At 39.4% G+C, this 15,915-nt stretch overlaps 1 protein-coding gene across 1 annotated transcript in view; it reads left to right on the top strand.

The window, feature by feature from the left end:
• Positions 1–12,618, top strand: part of FBXO28 (F-box protein 28) — a 42,096-nt gene extending 29,478 nt beyond the window's left edge. The window contains exons 3-5 of the mRNA XM_061625080.1: positions 4,492–4,630; positions 5,090–5,285; positions 10,402–12,618. Of these exons, the coding sequence (XP_061481064.1) occupies positions 4,492–4,630; positions 5,090–5,285; positions 10,402–10,796 (730 nt within the window). The 3' untranslated portion in view covers positions 10,797–12,618. The remainder of the gene's footprint in view (positions 1–4,491; positions 4,631–5,089; positions 5,286–10,401) is intronic.
• Positions 12,619–15,915: the final 3,297 nt, after the last annotated feature.

Genomic DNA, 15,915 nt, shown 5'->3' with positions numbered 1-15,915 from the left:
TTTCCATCCTCAACTTCTCAGTTTCCATCCTCAACTTCTCAGTTTCTAACTCTCGCTGTTTATCTTTCTCATCCATTTCAAAGACCCTCTGCTTATCTTTTTCCTCAGCCTCCACTTCTCTCTCAAATACTCTATATAAGCGGGATTGCTCAAGTATCCTTCTGGGGTCTCTTCCCTGACAGGTTGTTTTTGCTGGGCAGTTGCAAATCCTATAAGTGCTACCCTCAATTCATCTACCCCTTTACCCTCGTGAGGTAAATTGAATGTTATGTACTTCTCCACCAGCTCCTCTCTTTTCATTTTTATATATTCAGCCATGGTGTTTGAGTTCACTCACTCTTTGCCAGTCACTCTCACAAGTAATCTGGTTTTGTTATTTCTGTTTGCCACACCACTGTTAGGGATTCTCTAGTATTCGTACCACCGCTACAGCCAACACCTGTGATGTAGTCTTCTTTGTCACCACGTGTCTTTGGGACTCTCTTTGGTTCGTATCCCACTGCTACCACCACATGTGACGCCCTTCCCTGGCTCTCCCTGTCAGGTTCCTACCTGCTCGTGGTTACTGCCTGTCTCTAGGCACCACCAGGGACTCCACCAGTCCGGACTGTCCTTTTTTATGGTTTCTCTCCCCGCTCTAGCACAGATCTCAACAGATCCCCCTGCTAGGCAGCACCACCAGTCACGTCCTATAACCAGTAGTCCCAGAGACTCGGCCTGAGTCTCCCTCAATTAGGTTACCTCTGTGACTGCGTGCTTAAGCTGTCCCGATTCCTTTGATTTACTCAGACTGCTTGTGGTGTTATTCCTCCCTTCCCCGCTGCCACCATTTGTTATCCTTCAGCCTTGGTATTTACCTTACCCTCCCTTCTGGTCTGTGAAACCCCAGCCAAGGATCAGGCCTTTGGTAAACCAAAAGTATTTATTGAATAACAAAGATAACAAGATTTCTTTAAAAGGCACTTAAGCATATGGTTACATCTATTCCTGAGGTACTGGTCTTAGTATTAATCCGAACTCCACCCTCTCCTCACATCCACCAACTCTCCACACAATCTCCTCTCAAAACCCACCAAAACAACCCTCTCAAGTCCACCCAGATTTACCTGTCATTCTTCCTTTTATACTGTCAGCCATTTTAAACATTCAGCCAATCATCCAACATTCTACTGCCCATTCACTCCCCCTCCCTCTTTCATTCTACTTACCATGTATCTCCTATACAAACAGCACTTACCCTATTTACACTAATACAGGAACATCACAGCCAGCTCCAGACACTCGGGTGAGACCAATTATCTAGATCCATTTCAGTTGGGTTTCAGACCTGGTTTTGGCACGGAAACAGCCTTGGTCGCCCTGTATGATGACTTTTGTTGGGAGAAAGACGGGGAATGTGACTCTGTTGATTCTCCTTGATCTCTCAGTGGCTTTCGACACCATCCACCATGGTATGCTTCTGGGACAACTGGCTGAGTTGGGAGTGGGAGGTACTTCATGGCAGTGGTTCTGCTCCTACTCGGCAGGTTGATTCCAGAAGGTGGTGCTTGGGGAGCACTGCTCAGCCCCATGGATTTTCCAGTATGGGGTTCCACAGGGGTCAGTTCTGTCCCCCATGTTGTTCAACATCTACATGAAACATGGCTTGGGACCACAATACCTGACAAAACGCCTCTTCCAATGCAAACCCACCTGTACACTATGCTCAACATCAAAGTTCCTCCTCCTCCGGGTGCCTACTCCAAGGGAAGTTCAGAGTCTGGCAACAAGGGAGAGAGCCTTTTCAGTGGTGGCCCCCAAATTATGGAATGATCTCCCTGATGAAGTTTGCCTGGTGCCTACATTGTGATCTTTTTGGCATCAGATCAAGACCTTCCCAGGCATTCTAACAGCATGTGCTGACCTCTGACCCCAGGTCTTTTAACTTGTTTATCTGTGCTTCATGGTTTTTAAACTTTGTATGATTTTAAAATTATATATTTGTTTTAATGTTCAATGTTTTAATTTTTGTAAACAGCCCAGAGAGTTTTGGCTATGGAGTGGTATATAAATGTAATAAATAAAATAAAATAAATAATACATCTGAATTGGGAGGGTGGGGATTACCACATTTGTATTCGTATTTCATAGTGTTCTAAATCTGTCAAATTGTTCCTATGTTGTGTTTTGACCATGCAAAGTTGTGGATAGGTATTGAAGCAGGAGAGTCCCTCCCTCTTCCATTAAGCATCTTGCCTCTTTCCCCCACATTGCGGGTTATTTGGAATTGCTTATCTAACCTGTTTACAAAATGCTGTATGGGGCTCTGGAGTAAATGGCAACGTAAACTTGCCATCTCCCCTGACTCCACTTCCCTTTGTTTCTACCTTTCAAGCCCTGGATAGGGAAGCCCTTTCAGGTCTGCTTACTCAAGGTGGTCTATCTCAATTATGTGATTTTTTTCTCACAGGGCATTCTTTTGGAGTAACAATTATTGGAACGTTTGCAAGGGTTTAGGATTAATTGGCCATGTGCGCTCAAACCTGCTCATTCATTGCACGTCCTGAGGTTAGGACATGGGGCTCTAGGCCTTTTAAACCACTAGAAAAACTATTGTGTGAATTTAGGGGCATAAGTAGGGGGATGGTCTCTAGACTGTATTCTTAATTGGTAAATGTACAATTTTCCCCCTTTGGGACTCTTCGTGCTGCCTGGGAAGTGGATACAGGAATGGACTTAGATCCTTGTCTGTGGAATAAAATGTGGTCTTCATGCCCCCTCCGATCAGTCTCTGCCAATGTTCAGGAGAACACGTTAAAAGTTATCCACTGGTGGTTTTTAACTCCGGTGAGATAGACCCACATTACTCGATTAGGGTCTCTTTTATGATGGCGGGGCTGTGGGGATCGGGGCACTATTATCATATGATTTGGAATTGTCAGTATATTTGAGTTTTGGTGTGCAGTTATTAGAGAAATTAGATCAATTACTGGACAGGAAGTTACTTTAGATTCTAGATTATGTCTGCTCTCTATTTTAGTTGGTTCTAATTCAGAGTTACTGTATAAGGAGCTAATCATTTATTTGCTAACTGCAGCACGATTAACTATAGCCCAGGGCTGGAAAGATGTCTCTTTGGTTTGACTGGATATTTGGCTTCGAAAATCACTTTTCCTTATAGTTTCTGAAAAACTAACTTATTGCCTCAAGGAGCTTAAAGAACTAGTGGATCCTATGGACTTTGCTGCCATATGGTTGCCTTTTATGACTTATGTGGAAAGACAAACACATGGATGGACAGTTCCAACAAAATATGCTTTTATTTGGTTCTCCTGAAGACCGGTAACCAGTGTTCCCTTCTTTTTTAATATTAGACACCCTATTTTATTTTATTTTATTTTATTTTTCTATCCCCATAGCTATATTTGGTGCTTTCTGTTTATAATCTGTATTTCCCTTTGTATCATCAATAATATCAGTTCAATTCTATTCCATCTGCCCAGCTGAGATTTATGTTACTTTACATTTCTTATGTCCAAGAGTTCTCTTTTGTTTCTTAATTAATCTGTATTGTATGATCTTTTAAATAAAGGTTGATAAAAAGGGGGAAACACAATTACCAATTAGCGAATTAATCAACTAAATTTTGCAGCTCTGTTAGAAGTCTATAAACAGCTGTGGCATGTGAAAGAGGATTAATGTCAAAAGCAGACATTGCTGTTCAGATAATATACTAACAGCTTTTAGTATCTTGCTATTCATTTCTGAGTTCAGCGTCTAGTATTATTTTTGTTATTAAAATGTATATCCTGCCCTTTCAACAGGCTCTCAGGGCAGTAAATACATGTCTTGCGTATTTAAGTTCTCATGCTATATACTGAAATATCGAACTGCTGATAGTACTCTACTGGAATGTTGCACATCTGAATATGAAAGAATGGTGATGGACGTGGAATTCTAAGCAAAGGAGGCCTATGACTGATGTCCTCACTAAGCAACTAAATTTTGCAGCCCTAATGGAAGTCTATAAGTAGTTGTGAAAGAGGATTAATGTAAAAAGCAGACGTTGCTGTTCAGATAAAGTGGAATGATGGTGAACATGGGATTATAAGCAAAGGAGGCCTATGAGTGATGTCCTCATCAATCAATTTTCTCATTTATTTAATTTTAAAACACCCCACCTACTTTTCAAAGAAACTCAAGGCGCATGAGGTTCACCCATGTCTGAAAATTACGTGGAAAACAATATGATAATTGTTGCATCTAAATAAAAGCAGATTCAATCACAATAGTTAAAGGTTATTATTTTGGACTAGAATGAAATAAACAACAGGTAGTTTTGCTTTAGTTCCTGTAACGCACATCATTTCTGGTGTCAGAGTCTGTTGGCAGAATCCTGAGTTGTAACTGCTAGGTGTCAAAACTTCAAGGCTACTTCTTTCTGTACTGCTTCACGTTTCCTGCTGATCTCTGTAGTGTTATTTAATGACTGCCCTCAGTGTTTCTTTTTAGACGGGAATCAGAACGGAGAAATCACTCACTGGCTCGCCATGCAGACATTCTTGCTGCTGTAGAAACAAGGCTGTCCCTGCTAAATATGACATTCATGAAGTATGTGGATTCTAACCTCTGCTGCTTTATACCTGGGAAGGTAAAGTCCAAAAAATTGCTGCATTAAAAGGCATCTTGCACAAGTTCTTAGGACTAAATATTGTTTTGAGGAGCCTGCTGATGGAAGCTCAGGACGTTCTGTAGGCTTTTCTCAGATGTTTGTTATCGAAATGTTCTTGTACAAGACTGCTGTTCCTTTGTTACAACAGGTTGGTTTTCCTACTTGCTAGGTCTTTGATTATATGGTATGCAAATGTAGTAGCTGAAAATATTTATAAAACTTTGATTAAAATTGGCTGTTTTCCCAGTTTTCTGACTTGCAGTGCCTGTAAATAAAACTGTAAACGAGCCAAGTTGTTCTCAAGGTAGTTTCAAGTACCTTTCAGTTAGTGTTAAAATAATTTTAAAAGTCTCTGAGGAAAGCTGCAACCTTATTAAAGGGTATGCTACTTTTACATATTGCCAGTAGCCATGTCTCATGTTTTCTCTTTTGTTTTAGGTAATTGATGAAATTTATCGTGTGTTAAGGTATGTAAACTCTACCAAAGCTCCTCAGAGAGCCCATGAAGTCCTTCAGGAGTTAAGGGATATTTCATCTATGGCTATGGAATATTTCGATGAGAAGATTGTTCCGATTCTAAAAAGAAAGTTGCCTGGATCGGATGTGTCAGGACGTCTTATAGCAGCAGCTCCAGGTACCTCTTTCAGCTGCTTTGAGGCATCTTACTTTATGCAGCTAATGTGAAACTAGTACTTTCACTTTCTTGTGGCCTTTCCCTCCTCTGAAAATAATCATTTTGAAGAATTACATTAGTATATTAAAACAGAGCATAATGTTTTAAAATAGAAATTGTTGGAAAGATCCTGTGAAAAGTGTTCTGCTCGTGGAAATGGTGCTTTCAGCTCCTGTACATGAAAGAGGGGAGGATGATAATTCCTCTCCCCCACCCCTGCCTTGCACTCTTTGGAAATCTGTTATGTAAGGTTGGGGGCCCTCTGGAGTGTGGAAAATATTTTGGAGTAACAGGTGGAAATCTTGCCCCCTTTCTGTGCATGGGATTTTCCACTGGATCAAAGGCCCTTCTGTGAACAGGGTAAATTAATAACATAAACATCTGGATTTTTTTTCTACTAACATGTTACTTTTGATTCAGCTGGCCAGTCTAACGAGAGCATAATTCCTACCAAATTAGCACTGTTAAAGTTCTTTAAAGAGCAAGGAGACTCTCACCGTGGATGTCCATAGGCATCATGACTTGTCCTAGCAATAGTCTCTCTCTGACAACCACATCACAAATAATTTTCATATAAAATGGTAAGAGATCTTCAGCTGTCAAAATAGATCTTGAAGCCGCACTTGAATTCATAAACGAGTTTGCCTTTGCTTCAGTCAATATCTATATCTGATATGCTTCCTTACAGTCTTCTATTTTATATACAACTTTGGCCAGTAAAACCTAATTTGCAATGTTTACTTTTTGTCCAAAGAATTCACTCTTTACACTTAGATTCGACCTTTAGAGGGCAGCAACTCTGGCACGTAGCACTAAAACTTCTTTACTTTGGAGGCAGAGAGGTAGGAAAATGCAGGTAAGATAGCCAGTAGGGTTACAGGGACAGGGAAATATAGCAGTACAAAAAGGAGGGAGGAAGAAGCTAGATTGGGAGATGCAAATCCCACCCTTACTGCAGTCCCATTCTGATTCCCAGTACCAATCTCCATAATGCTATTATAGGATGCATAGAGTTTGCTGCCCCCTTTAGGATGCACACCTTAACTTGGTGAGGGGGTTTGAGAGTGTCAAAGAAGCTGAGAGCAATGCCGTCAGGAGTCTAGACCAAGAGCCTAGACTCCAAGCAGGGGAACCCAAGGTGGAATGGTCAAAGCTACCAGACTAAGATGCATCCAAACTCACAGGAAGGCAATGGTAAACCACCTCTGAATACCTCTTACCACGAAAACCCTATTAACAGAGTATCCAAAATGCAACACGAGATAGTGCTGGAAGATGAGACCTCCAGGTCAGAAGGCACTCACCGAGCTACTGGGGAAGAACAAAGGACAAGTATGAGTAGCGCTGTGACTAATGACGCAGTTGGGTCAAAGCCGAAAGGAAGCCCAGAGGCTGATGCGCACAGATGCAAAAGGAGAGTCCGGAGTTGTATGAATGTGAGAAGCATGAACCAGGAAAAGTTAGAAATTGTCAAGCAAGAAATGGAGCGTATCAACATTACAATACTTGGCGTGAGTGAATTAAAATGGAGGGGAATGGGACATTTTCAGTCGGGCAACTACAAAATATTTTATGCAGGAAATGAGAAATCCAGAAGAAACAGGGTTGCTTTAATAGTGAAAAGTGATGTAGCAAAAGCAATTAGGAGCTACAACGCAAGGTCTGAGCGAGTAATATCAAAGAGATTAAACAGGAAACTTATTAACATAACCATCATCCAAGTCTACGCTCCAACATCAAACGCAGAAGAAGAAGAATTGGAGAGATTTTATGCAGAAGTACAGGAGGAAATTGATCACACACCAAAACAAGATATGATGATAATCATGGGGGACTGGAATGCAAAAGTAGGGAACAGAGAAGAACTAGGAATTGTGGGAAAATGCGGCTTAGGAGACAGAAATGCAGGAGAAAGACTTATTGAATTCTGTGAAGCCAATAATTTGTTTCTTGCAAACACATTTTTTGAGCAACCAAAAAGACGACTGTACATGTAGACATCACCAGATAGTCAATATAGGAATCAAATTGATTATATAATTGGTAACAGAAGATGGAGAAGTTCCATGCTTGCTGCAAAAATGACCAGGAGCAAACTGTGGTACAGATCATGAACTGGTCATATTGAAAATCAGAGTAAAGCTAAAGAAGAACAACAAAACAATCATAATGCCAAAATACAATTTAAATAACATCCCAGGAGAATATAAAGATCAAATAAGGAACAGATTTATTTATTGTTTGCCACCCTGGGCTCCTGCTGGGAGGAAGGGCAGGATATAAATCAAACGACAGCACTAAAAACACTTTAAAACATCATAAAAACAGACTTTAAAATACAGTAAAACAAAACATCTTTACAAAGATTTTTAAAAAAGATTTGAGGCTTTCAACCTAGTTGACAGAGAGCCAGAAGAACTATGGAGTGAAGTCAGACATTATCAGGGAAGAATGCAAAAAGACAATACCTCCAGTTAAAAAGAGAGAAAGGTCTCAATGGATGAAAAAACTCCTAAAATGGTTAAAGACGGGAGGAAAGCAAAAGGAGATAGAAATACAGTCAGAACCCTAAATGCAACAATACAGCGACTAGTATGTAGGAACAAAGAACTATTACAATAGTTATTATATGGAAATAGAAGAGGACAACAAAAAGGGAAGAACAAGAGCCCTATTCCAAAAGATTAGAGAAATGAAAGGGAAATTTAAACCACAAGTAGGGATGTTGAATAATCAACAGGGGAACACACTGACTGACCGAGATGAAATAAAAGGAAGATGGAAGCAATGCCCTGAAGAACTCTATAAAAGAGATGCCAGGATGACAGATTTATTCACAGAGCAACCATATGATGAAGAACCAGAAATTTTAGAATTATGAGGTAAAAGCTGCTCTTAAAATACTTGGAAGAAACACATCACCAGGAACAGATGGCATACCAATAGAGTTGCTACAAGCTACTGAGACTGAATCTGTCCAGATTTTGACAAAAACTGTCAAGAAATACGGAAAACTAAACAATGGCCCACAGACTGGAAGCGATCAATATATATCCCAATTCCAAAGAAAGGGGATCCCAGGGAATGCAGTAATTATCGAACCATTGCGTTAATATCCCTTGCAAGTAAAGTAATGCTCAAGATTCTACAACAAAGGCTCTTACCATATATGGAGCGAGAAATGCCAGACATCCAAGCTGGATTTAGAAAGGGAAGAGGCACCAGAGATCATATCGCAAGCATACATTGAATAATGGGAGCAAGGAATTTCAGAAGAAAATCACCTTGTGCTTTATAGCTTACAGCAAAGCTTTTGTCTGTGTAGATCATGAAAAACTATGGAATGCTTTAAAAGAAATGGGGGTGGCACAGCATCTGATTGTCCTGATGGGCAACCTGTACTCTGGACAAGAAGCTACTGTAAGGACAGAATATGGAGGAAACGATTGGTTCCTCATCGGAAAGGGTGTGAGACAGGGGTGTATTTTATCACCCTATTTGTTTAATCTTTACGCAGAACATATCATACGGAAAGCAGGATTGGACCAAGATGGAGGTGTGAAAATTGGAGGGAGAAATACAGTATCAATAATTTAAGATATGCAGACGATACCATACTACTAGCAGAAACCAGTAATGATTTGAAACGAATGCTGATGAAAGTTAAGGAGGAAAGCACAAAAGCAGGACTACAGCTGAACGTCGAAAAGACTAAGTAATGACAACAAAAGATTTATGTAACTTTAAAGTTAACAATGAGGACATTGAACTTGTCAAGGATTATCAATACCTCGGTACAGTCATTAACCAAAATGGAGACAATAGTCAAGAAATCAGAAGAAGGCTAGGACTGGGGAGGGCAGCTATGAGAAAACTAGAAAAGGTCCTCAAATGCAAAGATGTATCACTGAACACGAAGGTCAGGATCATTCAGAAGATGGTATTCCCAATCTCTGTGTATGGTTGTGAAAGTTGGACAGTGAAAAAAGCAGATGAGAGAAAAATCAACTCATTTGAAATGTGGTGTTGGAGGAGAGCTTTGCGCATACCATGGACTGCGAAAAAGACAAATAATTGGGTGTTAGAACAAATTAAACTAGAACTATCATTAGAAGCTAAAATTATGAAACTGAGGGTATCATACTTTGGACACATCATGACAAGACATGATTCACTAGAAAAGACAATAATGCTGGGAAAAACAGAAGAGAGTAGAAAAAGAGGAAGGCCAAACAAGAGATGGATTGATTCCATAAAGGAAGCCACAGACCTGAACTTACAAGATCTGAAAAGGGTGGTTCGTGACAGATGTTGTTGGAGGTCACTGATTCATAGGGTCACCATAAGTCGTAATCAGCTTGAAGGCACATAACAACAACAACAATAGTTTGCTGATGCTTTTAACAATGTTGTCCTGGTACTCTTCCATGAACAACTCCTGTAAGGCATTAAAATTATACAACCATATAGGAGGGGGCTGATCATGTGGCTCCTGACCATAGAACTGATCATTTCACAGGTAGGGGAGAATGTTGATCTCCTAAGAGACCCATGCAGTCAGCTGCTGTTCACATGGTTGGTTCATTTAAATTTTACCCCAACCATGCAGGAACTGCTCACAGTAAAGTGCCTCTGATGAACTGGAGTAGCACTTAAGGGCAGAATACGCAGTCTGGAATGTGTCGTTGAAACAACATTTAAGGGGTATGCTCAATATTATTTATTTATTTATTTATTTATTTAATCATCATCATCATCATCATCATCCCGCCCTTCTTCCCAGTAGGAGCCCAGGGCAGCATTTGAAGGGCAACTTGTTCTGCTGACTGCAGGCCATAGTAGTAGTTTCCCTAACCAGCATTTTCCTCTTTACCTGTTACGCAGGAATGTAAAACCCCAGTGAATATACTCAAGTCTTGTACGTGCATTTAATTTTATTTATATGCTGTAGAATAGTTGTAGATTTGCATGTTTGCATTCACTTTGCAAGTCTTGATCTGTTTGGATTGGTATAGAATTGAGTGCAAGTCAAAAACTGAAATGAGAAGTGTGAAAGCTTACATATTTCTCCCTGCAGTTCCAGGTCCTTCTGCAGCCTTAACAACAATGCAGCTGTTCTCCAAACAAAATCCATCAAGACAGGAGGTCACCAAACTCCAGCAACAAGTTAAAACCAATGGTGCAGGTGTGACTGTGCTGAGGCGTGAAATTTCAGAGCTTCGCACCAAAGTGCAAGAACAGCAGAAGCAGCTCCAAGACCAAGATCAGAAACTGCTTGAGCAAACCCAGATTATAGGTGAGCAGAATGCCCGATTGGCTGAGCTCGAACGTAAACTGCGAGAGGTTATGGAAAGCGCAGTAGGAAATTCCTCAGGGTCAGCACCAAGTGAGGAGGCTCCTAGGAAAAGGAAGAAGGCTGTTGAATCAATAGGTTCACTTAGAAAGTCTAAACGCCTTCGAAATAATAAATAACTTCAGGATAAATGACACCTCTTGGAGAATGCACTGCTTTAGTAGCCCAAGCAGGTTGTCTGGTCTGGATTCTGTGATTCAGAGCATGGTGTCATTTAGGCTGCTGGTTCTTCAGAACACCATAGACTTGAACAACTTTCTCTCATTGCTGAGATGTTTCTTCCCAAACCTGCCCTGCTTCTGTTTGAGTGGGCCTACTGCACAGGATCATTATAACTTGCCATAGATTTGTACTAACCAGATCTGCTCTATCATGTTCTGAAAAGTTAATTTTCCTTTTCTGTGCGGATGACTATTAAAGTGAAACTTATATTTATGCATCTGTTCCTGTAAATTAGTATCTTAAATAAACCCAGGCTTAATTGGTTAGAAAATTAAAAGTGGATAAACAGCAGATGTCCTGTACACTTGAAAGACCTACTTCTTAAAAATCTTGATTTTTGGCGGAAAAAAGGTTAACTTTTTTGTTGAAAGTGACCAGGTTTAGAATGTCTGAAAAGTAGTTGATAAATGTGGGAGTCTACCTAATGAGTAAATATGACTTCTTAAGCTTACACTATTGGCTATACGTATATTTTTGTAAAACTTAAGCAAGGGACTTCAGTCTAGGTTTCTCAAATGCATACCCTCCTCCTCAGCATCTGGAGCCATATTTTTATCCTTGCATGGAGAGATGCATGCATTGCTTAGTCAGCTTGGTAAAGCATTTTTCTGGAGTTGCTGTTCAATTGTTGGCCTCTCTCACCTTTTGTAGAGCAGGTTCCTTAGCCATGACTCTACAGTTGCTTTCAGCACAGCTGTTCATTTTCTTATGAGATCATTTGTCTCACTTTTGCCAGGGAGTGTACAAGCCAGGCTATTTTGCTGCTTCTGCTTGCCTGTAGATAGCAGGTACTCTTATCTAAAGCAGGACTTCAGCAGTTGGTTCCTTTTGCCTGTGGGTTTCTGATTATACACTACTGATACCGGTTCAGAGGTTAAAATACTATTAAATGTTGGACAAAGAAGTGATTTGTTAGCATTACAAAGGCTTCCAAAAGCATGGTTCAAGTTCTAAAAGTTTAGTTGAGAGAAAGACCTTACTGTTATATGGAAAGAACTCTAATACTGTGTTCTTTATCCTAAAAAGTAAATTGACTACAGACAAAAAAAGCTTTAATTTCTTTTGCACTCCTTCTGTTTTGAAGTTGTAACTGGAAATGCATGTCTTGCACTGTACAGTCTGGATTTGTCACTTTAACAGCCTCCAAGTTGTAATGTACAGTGATTTTTTCCCCAGGTTGTATTTTTCTAAAATGTTCAACAAATATTGCTGTCCATGGTTTTAATTTGCTGTTACTAAACAATGTAGCTCTGTTGCTCGACTGTTACATTTATTTCTTAATCTGCTGTTGCTAATTAGGCTTTCTCATAAGACTGAATTTGAATTGGGAACAGAAAACTGAATTTGAGTAGTAGCTCAAAAGGCCACTCATGACTTAGACATTTTGCTGAAGTACCTTGATTTAAAATGAAAGCTTAATATTCATTTTCATGTGTCAGTCAAAGATAAAACACAAAGCTTTCCTAAAGACTGGTCTGGGCTTTTTCCTAAATGTTAATCAAAGTCCATTACTTCATAATTTGGAATAGATTTTTTCATAAAACAAAATATTACAAATTGATGTCAAGAGTTTGGTGTTTTAATTTTTTAATTATATTGTTTTGCTATCATAAGGCCGCCATACTGTGTGTTTTTCTTCTTTTAAATGGAAGCAGGCTATTGTGTCTTAGCAGTGGGCATATATTGTCTCCTGGATAATAAAAGAACGTTTCACTTGAATATTTCTTATGTTTGAGGAGCTCAGTTGTACAAAATCACCATGACAATTTATTAGGAATAATTGCTATTTCGAACGAGAGCCAGTGTGGTGTAGTGGTTAAAGTGTTGGACTATGACCTGGGAGACCAGGGTTCGAATCCCCACACAGCCATGAAGCTCACTGGGTGACCTTGGGCGAGTCACTGCCTCAGCCTCAGAGGAAGGAAATGGTAAACCACCTCTGAATACCTCTTACCATGAAAACCCTACTCATAGGGTCTCCATAAGTCGGGATTGACTTGAAGGGAGTCAATTTCCATTTACTATTTCAAATCTGCAAAAATGATTGGGAGTTAGTGTGCAGTGCATTTGGTTTAATATCTATTCAACTTCCTCTGTTAGCAATGCCTGAGAAGAAAGGTGAATAGGATCCTCTCCACCTATCTGTGTGGAACAATTGCATCAGTATTTGCCATAGGATACTTTACAATGGCATAAAAACAGCTATCTGCCTATCTACATTCTGGGCCCTCAGCCAGGTATTTTCAGAATAAGACCTGATTCATGAGCTACCAGAGAGGTGTATGCCACTACTTGTGGCTGAATCCTACACCAACATCTTTAGGGAAGAATCACAGTGGCTTGTGAATGTGATTTCTTCCCATTATTATGGCCAGGGAAGGAACTCCCATCATTCACTTGACCCATGTGGTTCCTCTTTATAGATGTCACTGAATGACCATCAGGCCAGAAACTCGCATGTTTCTCTAGAAACATATTCATCTTGCATAAGTTGAGTAGGTGTTCATGGTGTAGGTACTAGTTGTGTTTGCATTTTAACTCACTAAGAGAATTTGACAGGATGTAACATTTGTTGCTTGGTGTGACAACTTTTTTAAAAAGTAGAAGTTCTTGTTAAAAAATAACCAAAGATTTTTACTACATCAGTGTAAAAATTTGAGAACATAAGGATAAAGGGTGATATTCAATGTTAGTCATATTTGGAGTAGGCCCCTTGAAATCATTGGACCTAAGTCTATGAATTTCAGTGGGTCTAATCGGAGTACAACTTAATTGGAAATTCCCTGAAGATATTGTCATATTGCAACTCAAATTTACATATAGACCAAGATAAAGTAAATCTACTCAGTGATAACATATTTAAGAGTGTCTCTCTGCTGGAGTCTTAAATGTTTTAAATATTTTCCTTTGTTCTTTTCACATTTTATGTTACGTATGACAACTCTCTCTTATTTTGACAAGCCATTTTTTTTGTAAGTCGACTAAGCACTTGCAGTAACTCTTATAACAAGTTTTAGTATTACTAAGTACTAAAGTACTGCTTTCAGATCGTAGCCAAAGTACAACGATTCTCCCAAAGAATTACAGTAACTATGGTATTTTATTTGTATTTCCCAACCAAAGTACAAAGCAAAACTTCTCTAATAAATCAGGGGTTTTCAACACGATTTTGTACCAAAGACATCTTAACAATGAAGGCTTTAATTCTTGCACTCCCACCCAGCAATAAACCAACATTTTCTGTCAAAAAATAATTCTACACTATTCCATATGAATGCCACAATGCCAACAAACTTACAGAATATACCTCTTATAGCTGAGTTTGTAGAAAATTGATCACTGGAACCTGACAGTTTTGCTTGCCATGAAAGAGGCCTCTGAAAGACAAGATGGCTTTCCCCTGGATCTAAGTAAAACCACAAATATTTCCTGGGAAAATAAGTATAATCTGCTTCATATAAAAGGTAAGTGAGTAAATAGTATCAGGGAAGCTACGAAGTTTGGGAATCTTACCTAGACAAAGGTATGAACAAGCCAGATTTTATACAAGACGTAATGGAAGATTAGTGAGATTGAAGCAAGGGGTAATAGAGGCAGCAGTTTCCCAATTGTTGTAAACTAGCAGTTTATTTTGCAAGAAAGTGCAGTTCCTCATCTACATTCATAAATACATTTCTGGCTGCCCATGAAAATCCCTTCTTTTGCAGTCTTAGGTGGCTTCAAGTGTATGAAGAGGAAACTCCCACAATTCAGTTTTCCATCCCATCCGTGCCTTTGCTTACTCTGTGGGAGTGCTAGACTTCACTAGCTGATGTTGGACTACAACCATAGAAATTAAATTTGTAATCTGTTCTGTACCCTAGCACTTTTGATACCATGTCAATAAGGCCCACACCTCAAGATGGATTATAAGCTACCTCTTAACTTTGCCTGGGGATGAGCTGGGGATGGTAGTATGAGTCATGCAGCCTGAATAGGGAAGTGTGGAGGGACACAAGCAGGAAATGTAATAGCTGCAAAATGTTATATTTCAAAATCTCTTTCCTATGGAGCATCAAAACATCTTCTGTCGTATAGGGTCAGCTGCTTGCAGGATGGTGTCGTCATAAAATTAGTGTTAACTTTCATATTGGCAGGTATCACTAAATTATTGGATATAGTAATAGAAATATCTTGTTTGCTGCATGAGCCTTGATTAACTACATATGCAGCTGGCAAGAGGAAAGATTCTCTTGATAAGAAAAGGGGGGAAGAATTGCGCTAAAACAGCTGCTTAGAAACACTGCAAAAAGGTAAGGAGGGGTTGTCTTTCATATAACATTTTGGGGCCATGAACTTCTGTTGTCACACCAAAAGTGTTTGCTTATAAAAATGTGGTTCAGCCCTACTACTTCCCTGCACCATTTTGGCAGATATTTTTCCTGAGCCATACTTCCATTTCTGTACTCTCCAATTCCGATCACACAAGGACAAAACTCAAATGAATAGTGTGATTCTTTGCAGTTTGAAGAGAATGTTAGTGCAGTAGATTCTAACTGGATGCATGAAGACTCTCTTCTAATTAGAATCTATAACAAGGTTATAGGTTTATAGGAGCTTTTAACAAATTCTTATATATAATTTCCCCCTTTACAAATAAGATTTTCTATAAGAATATATTTATGCATTCATTATGCAAAGGTTTGTCAAGTTTTTCTGCCTTTTAACAACTGCTAAACTAATGGATATTCAACAGGAGAATCATTTCCCAGCTTGGTAATAACGATGGGAAAGTTTCACCTGATGAAACCTTGGATAGAGCTCTGTCAGGATTTTTTTAAAAATTGCCTGCATTTTCATTGAACACTGATAATGTTATAAACTGTTTATTTTTATCACTAATAGTTATATAGAAACCAGTTAGTAAAAAAGTAGAAAGCAGCAGAAAGAAACAGTTAAAAGCTACAGTATTAGATAATCAGCTTCCAGAAAAAGCAACGTTGGCTAGGTGGCGGAAGACGCACAACAATGGAGCCA

The sequence above is a fragment of the Rhineura floridana genome, chromosome 4 (genome assembly GCF_030035675.1).
Source record: "Rhineura floridana isolate rRhiFlo1 chromosome 4, rRhiFlo1.hap2, whole genome shotgun sequence".
NCBI classification, from domain to species: domain Eukaryota; kingdom Metazoa; phylum Chordata; class Lepidosauria; order Squamata; family Rhineuridae; genus Rhineura; species Rhineura floridana.
The sequence above is the reverse complement of the archived record's forward strand: the minus strand, read 5'-3'. Positions and strand labels throughout refer to the sequence as shown.